General features: G+C 53.9%; 1 protein-coding gene across 4 annotated transcripts in view; it reads right to left on the bottom strand.

Annotated features, from left to right (window-relative positions):
* LOC140390450 (butyrophilin subfamily 3 member A1-like) overlaps nucleotides 1-18,664 on the bottom strand; it is an 84,593-nt gene that overhangs the window by 47,482 nt on the left and 18,447 nt on the right. For 2 of the 4 annotated variants that reach the window (XM_072475597.1, XM_072475598.1), the window contains exons 2-3: nucleotides 10,303-10,407; nucleotides 2,756-3,106 (exon numbers count right to left, since the gene is read on the bottom strand). In XM_072475597.1, coding sequence (XP_072331698.1) covers nucleotides 2,756-3,106; nucleotides 10,303-10,372 — 421 coding nt within the window. In that variant the 5' untranslated portion in view covers nucleotides 10,373-10,407. The remainder of the gene's footprint in view (nucleotides 1-2,755; nucleotides 3,107-10,302; nucleotides 10,408-18,664) is intronic. The other 2 variants (XM_072475599.1, XM_072475600.1) reach the window with 1 other exon arrangement.

Here is an 18,664-nt window from a genome sequence, read left to right as displayed (position 1 = left end):
CCCTCAACCAATCACAGCCCCGTAACACTGCCACCCTCACCCCATCACAGCTCCGTAACACTGCCACCCTCACCGCATCCCAGCTCCGTAACTGCCACCCTCACACCATCACAGCCCCGTAACACTGCCACCCTCACCCTGTCACTGCCCCGTAACACTGCCACCCTCACCCCATCACGGCCCCATAACACTGCCACCCTCACCCCATCACAGCTCCGTAACACTGCCACCCTCACCCCATCCGAGCTCCTTAACACTGAAACCCTCACCCAGCCACAGCTCCATAACACTGCCACCCTCACCCCATCACAGCTCTGTAACATTGCCACCCTCACCCCGCAACACTGCCACCCTCACCCCGTCACAGCTCCGTAATACTGCCACCCTCACACCGTAACACTGCCACCCTCACCCCCAGCCCCGTAACACTGCCACCCTCACCCCGTAACACTGCCACCCTCACCCTGTAACACTGCCACCCTCACCCTGTAACACTGCCACCCTCACCCTGTAACACTGCCACCCTCCCCCCCAGTCCATAACACTGGCACCCTCACCCCCAGCCCCGTAACACTGCCACCTTCACCCCGTAACAGCACAGCTTTTGCTGAAACCCTCATCCATGCCTCCGTCACCCCGAGGAACGACTATTCGAACCCGCTCCTGCCTGCTCACCCACATTCTACCGTGTAAACCCGAGGCCATTCCAAATCTGTGCCACCCCCGTGTCTTGACCCGTATGCGTCCCGTTCCCCCGTCTCCACCTTTGCTCGCTGCCCGACAGCTCCCAGTCAAGAGGTTCTCCGATTTGAAAATTCTCATCCTTGCTGTTCAAACCCCTCCATGACCTGATCACCCCCTCCCTCTCCCTGTAATCTTCTCCATCTCACATCCCTCTGAGATCTCTGTGCTCCTCTTAACTTCTAGCCTCTGGAGTCCAAAGACGTGCAGGTCAGGTCGACTGGCCATGCTAATTTGCTCTTAGTATCCAAAAAAGGTTAGGAGGGGTGATTGGGTTACAGGGATAGGGTGGAAGTGAGGGCTTAAGTGGGTCGGTGCAGATTTGATGGGCCGAATGGCCTCCTTCTGCACTGAATGTTCTATGTTCCATGTTCTAAACAAGGAATAACTTCCCTACTTTACAATTCTATTCCTCCAGCGATAAACCCTTGCTGAGCTTGCTGACCTCTGGCGCAGTTTTTAGTTATTCTAATTGTACCGAGTTCCCTTTGATCCTCTAACTCACCAAGACCTGCACCTCCCACGGAACAATTGACCTCCCATTCTTCCTGCCAAAACCGACTGCCTCACATTTATCTGTGTTTAACAGCAAGTTTATTAATGTTCTCCTGAGTTTGTTTCAGATCTCCCCAGTAATGTCTATCCCCGCCCTGCCCCTCCCAATTTGGGGTTATCCTCAGGGTTAATGAAGGAAAGAGCGGGGAGAGAGGGGCAGCAAGGAATGGGGTGGAGACACAAAGAGAAGCTGAGAGGGGGGTTGGGGTTAGTGGGAGACAAAGTGGACTAGAAACAGTGAAGGCAGAGGGAGTGGAGGATGAGCGATGGGAGGCCGATGGGGGAGGGGACGATGGGAGTGGAGGGGGGACCGAGGGAGTGGCAGGGAGCTCGAGGGAGCAGAGTTGGAGGGGGAGCAAAGGAGGATCAAAGGGAGCGGAGGGGGGGGCGGATGAGAGTGATGTGAGTGTGAGTGATGGGCGAGTTGATGAAAGAGTGAGTGACAGAGGTGGTATTAATCGAGCAGAGAGAGAAACAGAGACAGAGAGAGGAAGACAGAGAGACAGAGCGAGAGAGGGAGTGACAGCGAGAGAGACAGAGACAGCGAGAGAGAGAGAGGAACAGAGACAGAGAGAAACAGAGACAGAGTGAGAGAGAGAGAGAGAGAGAGAGAGCAGGAGAGAGACAGAGAGCGAGAGAGAGACAGAGAGCGAGAGAGACAGAGAGAGAAAGCGAGAGAGGGAGAGACAGCGAGAGAGACAGCGAGAGAGAGAAACAGACACAGAGAGAAACATAGACAGACTGAGAGAGAGAGAGAGCGCAAGAGAGAGACAGAGAGAGCGAGAGAGAGACAGAGAGAGCGAGAGAGAGACAGAGAGAGCGAGAGAGAGACAGAGAGAGACAGCGAAAGAGATAGAGAGACAGTGAAAGAGACAGAGACAGCGAGAGAGAGAAAAACAGAAACAGAGACAGACAGAGAGAAACAGAGACAGAGACAGCGTGAGAGAGAGCGAGAGAGCAAGAGTTGACAGAGAGCGAGCGAGAGAGACAGAGAGAGAGCGAGAGAGAGACAGAGAGAGCGAGTGAGAGAGAGAGAGAGACAGAAAGAGAGACAGAGAGAGAGACAGAGAGAGAGAGACAGAGAGAGCGAGAGAGAGAGACAGAGAGACAGAGAGCGAGAGAGAGAGACAGAGAGAGAGAGAGACAGAGAGAGAGAGACAGAGAGAGCGAGAGAGAGAGAGAGACAGAGAGCGAGAGAGAGAGACAGAGAGAGCGAGAGAGAAACAGAGACAGAGACAGAGAGAAACAGAGTCAGAGACAGCGAGAGAGAGACTGAGAGAGCGAGAGACAGAGAGAGCGAGAGCGAGAGCGAGAGAGAGACAGAGAGAGAGAGAGAGAGAGACAGAGACAGAGAGAGCGAGAGAGAGCGTGAGAGAGACAGACAGAAAGAGAGACAGAGAGAGAGAGACAGACAGAGAGAGAGCCGCGAGCGGTCCTTCATTGAGCAGCGTTGACTTACTGGCAGTTTTGAGCTTCATGGCCACTTGCTCGATGATGCTGTTCTGCTCGACCATGCAGAGATAATCCCCTTCGTCCTCCAGCCTGACGTGTTTCACTTTGAGGGAGACATTGCCCTGGTTAAACTCATCCTTAAAGAACTCAGTCCTCCCCCGGTAGGCCTCAGCCTGCTGCTCTTCCACATCCTGCCCAAAGATGTACTTGTGGATGAGAATGTGTTGACTCAAATCACTGCGAACCCACTGCAGCTCCATGTCCGCAGTGGGTTTATCTGGAATCAGCTGGCATTCCAACACTGCCTCCCCACCAATCATGGCAATGACAGGGGCTTCGGGGCCTGTCACTTTGAACACTGGAGAGGGGCGGGAGGGGAAAACGCAGCAGTCAAATCCATTCACTGGGAACAGCAATACAACAATAATTTCCACACAAACATTGCATCGATATAGCACCTTTCGTGACCACAGGATGTCTCAAACCGATCCCAACCCGCTTCACGGGCAATCAGTCGTCATGGTGGCACAGTTGTCCGCACAGCGGCCTCACAACTCCAGGGACCCGGGTTCAATTTCGGCCTTGGGTGACTGTCTGTGTGAAGTTTTCACGTTGTCCCCGTGTCTGTGTGAGTTTCCTCCGGGTGCTCCGGTTTCCTCCCACAGTCTAAAGGTGTGCAGGGTCGGTGGATTGGCCATGATAAATTACCCTCAGTGTCCAAAAGGTTAGATGGGGTTACGGGGTTAGGGTGGAGGTATGGGCATAGCTAGGGTGCTCGTTCCAAGAGCCAGTGCAGACTCGATGGGCCGAATGGCCTCCTTCTGCACTGTAAATTCTATGATTCTAATGAGGAAATGCAGCAGCCACTTGAGATGGACCGAGATCATTGGGCTCCTCCAATCCGCTGCCTCTTCTCACCACCCCCCTCCCCCCCTCCCCCCTATCCGCATCATTCCACCAATTGGTGGCTGTGCCTTCGATTGCTGAGATTCAGAACTCCAGAACTCCCTCCCTAAACCTCTCCACCCCTCTCTCTTTCCCTCTCCTCATTTAATGTGGTCCTTAAATCCTTAACCTTGTCCAGCTTTTCCATTTCTTGTCTTCATGTGGTGCCGTGTCCAATTCTATGACAATCGCACGATGATACGAATGATGGGCGGGGGGGGGAGGGAGCGGGTCAGGCCATTTGGCCCCTCGGCCTGCTCCACCATTCAATAAGATGGTGGCTGATCGGACTACCTCGATCCCATACGACCAAGACGGAAGACAGAATCAGGTAATTCAGCCCATCCAGTCTGCTTCGCGATTCAATGAGATCATGGCTGATCTGGTTTGATAATCCTCACTTATCCCAATAACCCTCACTGATTAGAAATCAGTCTATCTCAGCCTTAAACATACTTTTTTTTAAAGATATATTTATTAAATTTTTTAACACAATTTTTCTCCCTTACAAACAATAGCCCCCCCCCTCGTAACAAAAAAAACGAGAAATCGCGCAGAGCAAGATATATACATGGCAAAATGATATATTTACACAGCTTTGTACACTGGCCCTCACCCGTACGTGCCAGTTTCCCCAACCCTTCATGTTATCTCTTGCTCATCCACCCTCCCAGGCAGTCCCCCCTTCCCCCCCCTCCCAGGACGTGCCCCCCCCCACCCCCCACCCCACCCACCCCCCCCACCACCCACCCCCCCCCACCCCCCACCCCCCCCCCACCCCCCCCACCACCCACCCCCCCCCACCCCCCACCCCCCCCCCCACCCCCCACCCCCCCCCACCACCCAGCCCCCCCACCACCCACCCCCCCCACCCCCCACCCCCCCCACCCCCCACCCCCCCCACCCCCCACCCCCCCCACCCCCCCCCCACCCCCCCCCACCCCCCCCCCCCCCACCCCCCCCCTCCCCCACCACCCCCCCACCCCCCCCACCCCCCAAGGTTGCTGCTGCTGCTGACCGACCTTCCTCTAACGCTCCGCGAGATAGTCTAGGAACGGTTGCCACCGCCTGTAGAACCCCTGCGCAGACCCTCTCAAGGCGAACTTAATCCTCTCCAGCATTATGAACCCAGCCATATCATTTATCCAGGCCTCCAGGCTGGGGGGCTTCGCCTCCTTCCATATTAGCAAGATCCTTCGCCGGGCTACTAGGGACGCAAAGGCCAGAATTCCGGCCTCTTTCGCCTCCTGCACTCCCGGTTCGTCCACTACTCCAAATAGTGCTAGCCCTCAGCTTGGCTTAACCCGGACTTTCACCACCTGAGATATTGCTCCCGCCACTCCTCTCCAGAACCCCTCCAGTGCCGGGCATGACCAAAACATATGGACATGGTTCGCCGGGCTCCCTGAGCACCTTCCACATCTGTCCTCTACCCCAAAGAACCTACTCAACCTCGCCCCCGTCAAGTGTGCTCTGTGGACCACCTTAAATTGTATCAGGCTGAGCCTGGCACACGAGGAGGAGGAATTAACCCTACCTAGGGCATCAGCCCACAGACCTTCCTCGATCTCCTCCCCCAGCTCCTCCTACCATTTACCCTTCAACTCTTCTACCAGCGCTTCCCCCTCTTCTTTCAACTCCTGGTGTATTTCCGACACCTTGCCCTCCCCGATCCATACACCCGAGATCATCCTATCTTGAACTTCTTGTGCCGGGAGCAACGGGAATTCCCTCACCTGTCGCCTCACAAAAGCCCTCACCTGCATATATCTAAAGGCATTTCCCGGGGGTAACTCGAACTTCTCCTCCTGTGCCCCTAGGTAGGCTCGCAAACGTCCCGTCGATGAACAGGTCCCCCATTCTTCCAATCCCCGCCCGATGCCAGCTCTGGAACCCCCCGTCCATCTTCCCCGGGACAAACCGGTGGTTACCCCTGATCGGGGACCACACCGATGCTCCCATTGCACCCCGGTGCCGTCTCCACTGGCCCCAGATCCTTAGCGTTGCGGCCACCACCGGGCTCGTGGTATACTTTGTCAGCGAGAGCGGCAGCGGTGCCGTCACCAACGCCCCCAGGCTTGTTCCTTTACAGGACGCCATCTCCATCCTCTTCCATGCCGCCCCCTCTCCCTCCATAACCCACTTACGGATCATCGCCACATTTGCTGCCCAGTAGTAGCTCCCCAGGTTTGGCAGCGCCAACCCTCCTCGGTCCCTACTACGTTCCAGGAACCCTCTCCTTACTCTCGGGGTCTTATTCGCCCACACAACCCCCATAATACTCCTGCCTACTCTCTTAAAAAAGGCCTTAGTGATCACGATGGGAAGGCACTGAAACACAAACAGAAACCTCGGAAGGACCACCATTTTGACCGACTGCACTCTACCCGCCAGCGAGAGCGGTAACATGTCCCATCTTTTGAAATCCTCCTCCATTTGCTCCACCAACCTCGTCAGATTCAGTTGATGTAGGGTCCCCCAACTCCTGGCTATCTGGATTCCACAGATACCGAAAGCTCCCCTCCGCCCTCCTCAGCGGTAGGTCCCCTATCCCTCTTTCTTGGTCCCCCGCCTGTAATACAAAGAGCTCACTCTTCCCTACATTGAGCTTATAGCCCGAAAACTCCCCAAACTCCCTTAGAGTCTGCGTGACCTCCACCATCCCCTCCATTGGATCCGCCACGTACAGCAACAGGTCATCCGCATATAGCGACACCCGATGCTCTTCTGCCCCTCGGACCACCTCCCTCCATTTATTAGACTCCCTCAATGACATGGCCAATGGTTTGATCGCCAATGCAAACAACAGGGGGGGGACAGGGGGCACCCCTGCCTCGTCCCTCGGTACAGTTGAAAGTACTCCGACCTCCGCCGGTTCGTCACTATACTCGCCATCGGGGCTCCAGCCTTAAACATACTTAACAACCCAGCCTCTACAGCTTTCTGCGGTAAAGAATTCCATAGCTTCACTACTCTGAGAGAAGATATACCTCCTCATCTCTGTCTGAACAGCCAACCCCTTACTCTGAGATGATGCCCTCTGTTCCTAGACTCTCCCACAAGGGGAAACAACCTCTAATCATCAACTCTGTCGAGCCCCCTGAGAATCCGATATGTCTCAATAAGGTCGCCTCCCATTCTTCCAAACTCCAAGGAGCACAGACCGAACCTACTCAACCTCTCGTCATAAGGAAATCCCACCACACAGGATCAACCCAGTGAACCTTCTCTCGACTGCCTCCAATGCCTTGGATAAGGGGACCAAAACTGTTCACAATAATCCCTTGCTGCCCAAGAAGTCTGTCTTGGGTAGTCTCCGCCAGAGACCACCCCCTAGCTCAGATAATTCTGAAGGTTCACAATGCTCTGGGTGAAAGAATTTCTCCTCTGGCCAAGTACGCTGGCATGTTTTACCACATTAACTCTGTCTGACTGACCACTTTAAACACATCAAAAGGTCGTGGGTTCAAATCCCCACTCCAAAGACACAAGAACATAAACAAAGGCCGCCTGCCTTCTCAACCTTGCCCCTCTCCTGAGGTGTGATGACCCTCAGGTTAAATCGCCCCCCGTCAGCTCTCCCCCTCATAAAGGGGACAGCAGCCTAGGGTCATCTGGGACTATGGCAACTTCACCTTTATTGAGGGAGTGCTGCACTGTCAGGCAGCTGACTGTCAGATGGGCTGTTAAACAAAGGTCCTAACGCTGAAAGTTTGGGGGCAGTGGAGACGGCATAAGGGAGTGACGGGTGCCTCGGTGAGGTCCCCGATAAGGAACAACCACAGGTTCGTCCCGGGAAGATAGATGGGGGATTTCAAGCTTGGCAGAGAGCAGGGATTGTGAAATTGAAGGATTTGTTCCTAGGCGGGACGTTTGCGAGTCTGGGAGCACTGACAGAAAAATATGGGTTGCCACCGGGGAATGCATTTCGATATATGCAACTGAGGGCTTTTGCGAGGCAACAGGTGAGGGAATTTCCGTGGCTCCCGGCGCAAGAGATTCAGGACAGAGTGATTTCGGGGGCATGGGTGGGGGATGGTAGGGTGTCAGATATATACAGAGAAATGAGAGACGAGGGGGAGATGATGGTGGAGGAGCTGAAGGGAAAATGGGAAGAGGAGCTCGGGGAAGAGATTGAGGAGGGGCTGTGGGCAGATGCCTTAAGTAGGGTAAACTCTTCGTCCTCATGCGCCAGGCTCAGCCTGATACAATTCAAGGTTCTACACAGGGCGCACATGACTGGAGCAAGGTTAAGTAGATTTTGTGGAGTGGAGGATAGGTGCGGGAGATGCGCGGGAAGCCCAGCGAACCACACCCACATGTTTTGGTCATGCCCAGTACCGCATGGGTTCTGGGTGGGGGTGGCGAATGTGCTTTCAAGGGTGGTGGGTGTCCGGGTCGAGCCAGGCTGGGGGTTGGCGATATTTGGGGTTGCAGAAGAGCCGGGAGTGCAGGAGGCGAGAGAGGCTGATGTTTTAGCCTTTGCGTCCCTAGTAGCCCGGCGAAGGATATTACTTATGTGGAAAGAAGCTAAACCCCCGGGCGTGGAGGCCTGGATAAATGACATGGCGGGGTTTATAAAACTGGAGCGGATAAAATACGCACTAAGAGGTTCGGCTCAAGGGTTCACCAGGCGGTGGCAACCGTTCCTCGACTATCTCGCAGAACGATAAGGGAAATGGGAAAGGTAGCAGCAGCAACCCAGGGGGGAGGGGGGGGAGGGGGCATCCAGGCCCTCAGGGGTTTTGTACAGGTGTTTGTATATGAGTTATTTATATTGGTTTTTGTGACTTTAATATTTTGGATATTGGCTAGTTTTTATTTTTGTTGCTGGCAGTTGCCGTCTAGTTAATATATTATTTATTCTTAAAAAAAAAACGGTCATCATCATTATTTATATTGTTTTAAAGTTGCAAAAGGGGAAAATTTTGTACTGTCTTTGTTTGACTGAAAAATTTGAATAAAATATATTTTTAAAAAAAAACAAAGGTCCTGTTTGGCCCTCTCAGGATGCGAAAGGTGGCACTGCTATTATTTCTCCCAGACTAACATTTGTCCCTTGATCAATACTGTAAGACAGGCGATCGTGCCATCATCTTGCTGTTTGTGGGATCTTACTGTGTCAATATTGGCTGATGTGCTTCTAGATTACAACAGTTTCTATGCTTCAAATAATCTGGAGTATTTAGGGCATTTTGAGGTTGCCAAAGGTGCTCTGGAAATGCAGGCCTTTCTTTATAAACATATCAGTCAGTGGAGATTAGCAATGGAGGGAGATTCAGGCAGTTCCAACATTGGCTATTCACACTGAGGGGCTTTGCACTCGGTCTGAACTGCGAGCAGTGTTACAAATGTGAGGCTTTATACCTCAGTTATGCTTTAAACTATTCCTCATCAATTTAAAATGAAATTATCATTTCGAAAGACCTCCTGCAAAACCAGCCCAGAGACATGCCCATGTGACCTGGCTGCCATGGGGACATGGGGCCCAGGTTAAAACGTACTGAAAACAAGGTGCACGTTTTAGCACCTGGACGCAGAACAGGGAGCAGGTGTCCTTGCTCCTGCACAGGCTCAGACTCTCGGAATCAGTCAGACAAAGAGTTTGGGAAGAAGACCGACAGCAGGTGCTGAAGGAAAGGACTGTTTCAGTGCTAGCGGGCAAGTGGAGCGCTGGTGAGTTCAAAGCCCCTGTTACATGGAAACGTACATTGTGTGAAAACTTGAAAACCAAGGAGCCGTGAACTCGCAAGACGTTGTGGGCGGGACCACTTTTCAGCAGATCTGAATATTAAAGCGAGACAGCTAGTCTCATTGTAATGTGTAGATTTTCCGGTTACCCAAGGCTATCTTCTTTGTCTCGGAGACTTCGGGTGAGCGCCGTTCAGCACTGGTCTCCACAAACGGGACCAGGCGGAAAGGTACTCGTGGGGGTCTCCCAGGGGATCAGAGGTCCCCTGGTACATGTGTTTTGGGCAGGGTGGTACCCAGGCACAGCTATCTTGACACTGCCAAGGTGCCATGCTGGCATCTTTTGTATGGTGGCGATCTGGTTGGGGGTGTTGGGTGTAGTGCATTGGGGCTTGAGGGGGGTCAGGGGTTGCTTCAGGAGCTCCAAAGATGGGGACACCATCTCTTGCTGCACAGAGCTCCTCAGTACACAAAATGGGCTGTGTGTGGCCTCGGGGTCCCTGCTGAGGCCCACTATCCTAACGCAAGTGCCATTTTATAACGTTGTCTTTCCTGGTGCTGAGCGCCCATTGTCCCCATTTAGTTAAATCCCGCCCAATATTTCTGTGAGAGTGCGATGTAATGAATAAACATTGTGTGGAATTTTTAGTTCTGTTAAGAAGTTGATGTCAATACCAACTTTGTGGTTTAGTTCTAGTGTATGAGTTGTCTACTAAGTAAGATTGATTTTAATGTGTTTGTTACACTAAGAGTCTTGTAACATGAAATTTTGCCATATGATCCTTTGCATCTCTTTTAAGCTATAGGCCTCGACGGGGATGATAACAGTTGTCAGCCGTTCTGCTGGAAATGTGATCCTCATGTGCATATCAATCTTGAGCGAGGGGACTGAGGTACTTCAGCAGTGGGATGTCTCACCTGTCTGCGCAGAATGGATCCCGAGGAGGAGAATTAGAGACAGAGCCCAGGGCCCCACCCTCTCGGACATCCTCAGCGAAACTCCGAAGCCTGTCCGTGCAGGCCCTGAAAAGAAAAAAGGTTTAGTTAGGGTTCAACATTAAACTTCTTCGCTCTTGAAAGAGTCGCGTCGGAGTGAGTTTGGAGCACAGGGTGGGAGAGACATGGTTCCTGAGAAGAAACGATGAGCAGATTTAACAATCCCAAAACAACCCGAGCGCAGCTGGAGTGCCAGGAATGTTAGATTCAGTCGGTGGTCATGGGATCCGGCATGCAGGGTGAGAAAACGTTGGGAAATGGGTCACGTTCGAAGCTGCCAGTGCCTCACACCTTAGTTTGCGGGACCCTCCCTGCCTCGGGCAACCACCATGACAACTTATATCTATATCGCCCCTTTAACAACCAAATGGATCTTCATTGCCCGGGGGGGGGGGGCATTAAGGAGACATTAAGTCAAAGAGGTAGGTTTGAAGGAGTGTTTCAAGAGAGGCAAGTGGTTTGGAAGAGATGGGGGGGAGAATTTCAGAGCTAAGTCAAGGCCAGCAATGCCGGAGCGATTAATATCAGGGGCGGTATGTTCCGACCTCCCGCGGAGTCGGAGAATCGCCGGGGGCTGGCGTGAATCCCGCCCCCGCCGGTTGCCGAATTCTCCGGCACCGGTTATTCGGCGGGGGTGGGAATCGCTCCACCCCGGCGATTCTCCGGCCCGTGATGGGCCGAAGTCCCGCTGCTGGAATGCCTGTCCCGCCGGCGAAAATCAAACCACCTCTCTTACCGGCAAGACAAGGCGGCGCGGGCGGGCTCCGGGGTCCTGTGGGGGGGGCGCGGGGCGATCTGGCCCCGTGGGATGCCCCCACGATGGCCTGGCCCGTGATCGGGGCCCACCGATCCGCGGGCGGGCCTGTGCCGTGGGGGCACTCTTTTCCTTCCGCCTTGGCCATGGTCTCCACTATGGCAGAGGCAGAAGAGACTCCCTCCACTGCACATGCGCGGGGATGCCGTGAGCGGCCGCCGACGCTCCCGCGCATGAGCAGCACGGCAAAGTCATTTCCGCGCCAGTGGCGGGGCACCAAAGGCCTTTCCCGCCAGCTGGCGGGGCGGAAATCAGTCCGGCGCGGGCCTAGCCCCTCAAGGTGAGGGCTCGGCCCCTCAAGATGTGGAGAATTCCACATCTTTGGGGCGGCGCGATGCCGGACTGATTCACGCCGCTTTTGGCGCCGATCGGCGGTCATCGCGCCGATTGCGGAGAATCCTGCCCCAGGGATGGTTGAGGGGCTGGAATTAGAGGCGGACAGATTTCTTGGAGGGTACGTTGGTATGGTTTTGTTCCTAAATTTTGGAACGTGAGATTTCAGAGATGGGAACGGAGCAAAGATATGGAGCAGTTTAAAAATAAGGATGAGAATTTTTAAAATCTGACCCAGGAGTCAGTGTAGGTCTGCAAGTGAATGAAACCTGCATAGATATATATACATAGAAGATAGGAGCAGGAGGAAGCCTTCTGGCCCTTTGAGCCTGCTCCACCATTCATCACGATCATGGCTGATCATCCAACTCAATAACCTAATCCTGCTTTCTCCCCATAGCCTTTGATCCCATTCTCCCCAAGTGCTATATCCAGCCGCCTCTTGTATATCGTCAAAGTTTTAGTATCAACCACGTTCTGTGGTAATGAATTCCACAGGCTCACCACTCTTTGTGTGAAGAAATGTCTCCTTATCTCTGTCCTAAATGGTTCACCCTGAATCCTCAGACTGTGACCCCTGGTTCTGGACACACCCATCATTGGTAACATCTTCCCTGCATCTACGTTGTCTAGTCCTGTTAGAATTTTATAAGTCTCTGTGAGATTCCCCCCTCATTCTTCTGAACTCCAGTGAGAACAATCCTAACCTAGTAAATCTCTCCTCAGATGACAGTCCCGTCATCCCTGGAATCAGCCTGGTAAACCTTCGCTGCACTCCCTCGAGAGCAAGAACATCGTCCATACAATATTCTAGGTGTAGCCTCACCATGGGTGTATAATTGCAGCAACACATCCCTGCTCAGAACCTCTCGCAATGAAGGCCAACATACCATGAGCCTTCTTTACCGCCTGCTGCACCTGCATGCTTACCTTCAGCGACAGGTGCACAAGGACACTCCCCTCTCCCAATTTAAAACCGTTCAGGTAGTAATCTGCCTTCCTGTTTTTGCTTCCAAAGTGAATAACCTCACACTTATCCAAATTATACTGCATCTGCCATTGACTTGCCAATCGTCCAACCAGTCCAGATCATGCTGTAGGATCCCTGCATCCTCGTCACAATTCATCCTCCCATCCATCTTGGTATCATCTGCAAACTTTGAGATATTACATTTTGTTCCCTCATCCAAATCATTAAGCTGTGAATAGCTGTCTGTCCCAGCAATGTGGCACCCGACTTGTTACTGCCTGCCAATTTGAAAAAGACCCATTAATTGCTATTCTTTGTTTCCTCTGTCAACCAGTTTTCTATCCACCTCAATACATTTCCCCCAATCCCATGCGCTTTAATCTCGCACAATGTGGGAATTTGGCAAATGCCTTCCGAAAGTCCAGATATACCACATCGACTGGCTCCCCCTTGTCAACTGTACTGGTTACATCTTCAAAGAATTCCAACAGATTTGTCAAGCACGATTTTGATTTTCCCTTCATAAATCCATGCTGACTCTGACTGATCCTGACACTGCTTTCTAAATGTTCCGCGAGAAAGTCCTTGATAATGGATTCAAGAATTTTCACCCCTTACGACGACAGCCAAGGTATCTCGCCATGGGAAGCAAGACCCACGTTCAGATGAGAAACTGAAGCAACACTCAGTTTTATATGTGATGTACATTCAAGATGTTGCATCGGACACTCATATTATCTTCCATGTGAGTTCACTTCAGCCATTATCACAGCGGTCTACATCCCACCCCAGGCAGAAGTGAGGCAGGCGCTGGATGAACTATACACAGGAATAAACAACTACGAAACAGAACACCCGGAGGCCTTGTTCATCGTGGCCGGAGACTTCAACAAGGCCAACCTCAAGTGTGCACTGCCAAAATTCCACCAGCACATCTCCTGTCCCACCAGGGGCGACAACACTCTTGACCACTGCTACTCAAAAATCAAGGGCGCCTACCGTTCCATCCCCCGACCGCACTTTGGGAAATCAGACCATAAGACAGTGCTCCTTCTCCCGGCATACAAGCAGAAACTCAAGCGGGAGAATCCAGCTAAGAAGGTTGTGCAGTGCTGGTCCGAGGAAACGGAAGAGCTCTTACATGACTGCTTAGTGACAGTGGACTGGTCCATATTTAAGAACTCAGCAACCAACTTAAATGAGTATGCCACCACCGTCACAGACTTCATCAGCAAATGTGTGGACGACTGCGTGCCAAAGAAAGCAGTACGTGCGTTCCCCAACCGGAAACCATGGCTCAATCGCGAGATTGACTCCCTACTGAAGGACAGATCTGAGGCGTTCAAGTCAGACGACGCTGACCTATACAAGAAATCCAGGTACGACCTCCACAAAGCCATCCGAGATGCCAAGAGAGAATATCAAACCAAGCTAGAGTCACAGACAGACTCTCGGCGGTTGTAGCAAGGACTAAACAACATAACGGGCTACAAAGCGAAGCCGAACAGTATCTCTGGCAGCAGCGCACCCCTCCCCGATGAACTCAATGCATTCTATGCTTGGTTCAAGCAGATAACCAACAATCTGCTGTCGAGTGCCCCAGCAGCCCATAATTCACCCATACCCACCATCACAGCTTCCGAAGTCAGATTGGCCTTCCTGAAAGTGAACCCTCGGAAAGCGACGGGCCCAGACGGGATCCCTGGTCGTGCACTGAGAGCCTGCGCGGACCAGCTGGCAGAGGTATTCGCGGACATTTTAACCTGTCCCTACTCCACTCCGAGGTCCCCACCTGCTTCAAGAAGACCACCATCATACCGGTACCAAAGAAGAACCAGGCAACGTGCCTCAATGACTACCGACCAGTGGCCCTGACTTCAGTCGTAATGAAGTGCTTCGAGAGGTTGATCATGAAGCGAATCACCTCCATACTCCCAGAACGCCCTGATCCACTGCAATTCGCATACCGCTGCAACCGGTCCACATCGGACACCATTTCCCTGGCCCTACACTCATCCCTAGAGCATCTCGAAAACAAGGACTCCTACATTAGACTCCTATTTATTGACTACAGCTCTGCCTTCAACACCATAATCCCAGCCAAACTCATATCAAAGCTCCAAAACCTAGGACTTGGCTCCCCACTCTGCAACTTAATCCTCGATTTTCTGACCAACAGACCACAATCAGTAAGAATGAACAACAACACCTCCTCCACAATAGTCCTCAACACTGGCGCCCCGCAAGACTGCGTACTTAGCCTCCTACTCTACTCCCTGTACACACACGACTGCGTGGCAAAACTTGGTTCCAACTCCATCTACAAGTTTGCTGACGATACGACCATAGTGGGCCGGATCTCGAATAACGACGAGTCCGAATACAGGAGGGAGATAGAGAACCTAGTGGAGTGGTGTAGCGACAACAATCTCTCCCTGAGTGCAAGCAAAATTAAAGAGCTGGTCATTGACTTTGGACAGCACGGTAGCCATGTGGATAGCACAATTGCTTCACAGCTCCAGGGTCCCAAGTTCGATTCCAGCTTGGGTCACTGTCTGTGCGGAGTCTGCACATCCTCCCCGTGTGTGCGTGGGTTTCCTCCGGGTGCTCCGGTTTCCTCCCACAGTCCAAAGATGTGCAGGTTAGGTGGATTGGCCATGCTAAATTGCCCTTAGTGTCCAAAATTGCCCTTAGTGTTGGGTGGGGTAACTGGGTTATGGAGATAGGGTGGAGGTGTTGACCTTTGGTAGGGTGCTCTTTCCAAGAGCCGGTGCAGACTCGATGGGCCGAATGGCCTCCTTCTGCACTATAAATTCTATGAAATTCTATGAAGCAAAGTACTGTACACACCCCTGTCAGCATCAACGGGGCCAAGGCGGAGATGGTTAGCAGTTTCAAATTCCTAGGGGTGCACATCTCCAAAAATCTGTCCTGGTCCACCCACGTTGACGCTACCACCAAGAAAACACAACAGTGCCTATACTTCCTCAGGAAACTAAGGAAATTTGGCATGTCTACATTAACCCTTACCAACTTTTACAGATGCACCATAAAAAGCATCCTATCGGGCTGCATCACAGCCTGGTATGGCAACTGCTCGGCCCAGGACCGCAAGAAACTACAGAGAGTTGTGAACACCGCCCAGTCCATCACACGAACCTGCCTCCCAGCCATTGACTCCATCTACACCTCCCGCTGCCTGGGGAAAGCGGGCAGCATAATCAAAGATCCCTCCCACCCGGCTTACTCACTCTTCCAACTTCTTCCATCGGGCAGGAGATACAGAAGTCTGAGAACACGCACGAACAGACACAAAAACAGCTTCTTCCCCACTGTCACTAGACTCCTAAATGACCCTCTTATAGACTGACCTCGTTAACACTACACCCTGTATGCTTCATCCGATGCTAGTGCTTATGTAGTTACAGTGTATATCTTGTGTTGCCCTATTATGTATTTTCTTTTATTCCCTTTTCTTCCCATGTACCTAATGATCTGCTGAGCTGCTCGCAGAAAAATACTTTTCACTGTCCCTCGGTACACGTGACAATAAACAAATCCAATCCAGTCCAATCCAATAACACATGTTAAACCACTCCAGCATTTACACCGAACAAGAGTGGGTGCAGCAGACAGTCGGAGACTGCCCCCACCCGCAGGTTTATCAGGCAGTCTGTGTATCGCCCCCCCCCCCCGGGTTTATCAGACGTCTGTGACTCCCCCCCACCCCCCAAAGGGTTTATTAGACAGACTGTGTCTCCGCCCCCCCCCCCCCCGGGTTTATCAGACAGTCTGTCTCTCCCCCCCCCCCCCCCTCCGGGTTTATCAGACAGTCTGTCTCTCCCCCCCCCCCTCGGGTTTATCAGACAGTCTGTCTCTCTCACCCCCCCCCCCTCGGGTTTATCAGACAGTCTGTGTCTCCCCCGCCCCGGGTTTATCAGACAGTCTGTGTCTCCCCCCCCCCCGCGGGTTTATCAGACAGTCTGTGTCTCTCCCCCCCCCCCCCCCCCCCCCCGGGTTTATCAGAGAGTCTGTGTCTCTCCTCCCCCCCCCGGGTTTGTCAGACAGTCTGTCTCTCCTTTCCCCCCCCCCGGTTTATCAGACAGACTGTGTCTCCCCCCCCCCACCGGGTTTATCAGACAGTCTGTGTCTCCCCCCCCCCCCCCCAGAGGTTTATCAGACAGTCTGTCTCTTCCCCCCCCCCCCCCGGGTTTATCAGACAGTCTGTGTGTCCCCCTCCCCCCCAGGTTTATTAGACAGACTGTGTCTCCCCCCCCGCTCCCCCCCCCCCCCCCGAGTTTATCAGACAGTCTGTGTCTCCCCCCCCACCGGGTTTATCAGACAGTCTGTCTCTCCCCCCCCGCCGGGTTTATCAGACAGTCTGTGTCTCCCCCCCCACCGGGTTTATCAGACAGTCTGTGTCTCCCCCCCCCCCGGGTTTATCAGACAGTCTGTCTCCCCCCCCCCCGGGTTTATCAGACAGTCTGTCTCCCCCCCCCCCCGGGTTTATCAGACAGTCTGTGTCTCCCCCCCCACCGGGTTTATCAGACAGTCTGTGTCTCCCCCCCCCCGGGTTTATCAGACAGTCTGTGTCTCCCCCCCCCCGGGTTTATCAGACAGTCTGTGTCTCCCCCCCCCACCGGGTTTATCAGACAGTCTGTGTCTCCGCCCCCCCCCCCCCCCTTCCGGGTTTATCAGACAGTCTCTGTCTCGCCCCCCCGCCCCCCCGGGTTTATCAGACAGTCTGTGTCTCCCCCCCGCCCCCTCCCCCCCAGGTTTATCAGACAGTCTGTGTCTCCCCCCCCCACCCCCCGGTTTATCAGACAGTCTGTGTCTCCCCCCCCTCCGAGTTTATCAGACAGTCTGTGTCTCCCCCACCCCCCACCCCGGGTTTATCAGACAATCTGTCTCTCCCCCCCCCCGGGTTTATCAGACAGTCTGTCTCTCCCCCCCCCCCCGGGTTTATCAGACAGTCCGTGTCTCCCCCCCGGATTATCAGACAGTCTGTGTCTCCCCCCCACCCCCCCCCCCACCGGGTTTATCAGACAATCTGTCTCTCCCCCCCCCCGGGTTTATCAGACAGTCTGTCTCTCCCCCCCCCCCCCCCCCGGGTTTATCAGACAGTCCGTGTCTCCCCCCCCGGATTATCAGACAGTCTGTGTCTCCCCCCCACCCCCCCCCCCCCCACCGGGTTTATCAGACAGTCTGTGTCTCCCCCCCCCACCGGGTTTATCAGACAGTCTGTGCCTCCCCCCCCCCCCGGGTTTATCAGACAGTCTGTGTCTCCCCCCCCCGGGTTTATCAGACAGTCTGTGTCTCGCCCCCCCCCCGGGTTTATCAGACAGTCTGTGTCTCTGCCCCCCCCCCCCTTCCGGGTTTATCAGACAGTCTCTGTCTCGCCCCCCGGGTTTATCAGACAGTCTGTGTCTCCCCCCCGCCCCCTCCCCCCCAGGTTTATCAGACAGTCTGTGTCTCCCCCCCCCCCCACCCCCCGGTTTATCAGACAGTCTGTGTCTCCCCCACCCCCCACCCCGGGTTTATCAGACAATCTGTCTCTCCCCCCCCGGGTTTATCAGACAGTCTGTCTCTCCCCCCCCCCCCCCCCGGGTTTATCAGACAGTCCGTGTCTCCCCCCCGGATTATCAGACAGTCTGTGTCTCCCCCCCACCCCCCCCCACCGGGTTTATCAGACAATCTGTCTCTCCCCCCCCCCCGGGTTTATCAGACAGTCCATGTCTCCCCCCGGTTTATCAGACAGTCTGTGTCTCCCCCCCCCCCCTCCCCGGGTTTATCAGACAGTCTGTGTCTCCACCCCCCCCCGGTTTATGAGACAGTCTGTGTCTCCCCCCCCCACCCCCGGGTTTATCAGACAGTCTGTGTCTCCCCCCCTCCGGTTTATGAGACAGTCTGTGTCTCGCCCCCCCCCCCCCCCCCCCCCGTTTATCAGACAGTCTGTGTCTCCCCCTCACGGGTTTATCAGACAGTCCGTGTCTCCCCCACCCCCACCGGGTTTATCAGACAGTCTGTGTCTAACCCCCCCCAAGGGTTTATCAGACGGTCTGTGTCTCCCCACCCCCCCTGGGTTTATCAGACAGTCTGTGACTCTCCCCCCCCCCCCCGGGTTTATCAGGCAGTCTGTGTCTCTCCCCCCCTCTCCCCCCCGGGCT

This window comes from Scyliorhinus torazame, chromosome 14 (genome assembly GCF_047496885.1).
Source record: "Scyliorhinus torazame isolate Kashiwa2021f chromosome 14, sScyTor2.1, whole genome shotgun sequence".
NCBI lineage: Eukaryota > Metazoa > Chordata > Chondrichthyes > Carcharhiniformes > Scyliorhinidae > Scyliorhinus > Scyliorhinus torazame.
The sequence above is the reverse complement of the archived record's forward strand: the minus strand, read 5'-3'. Positions and strand labels throughout refer to the sequence as shown.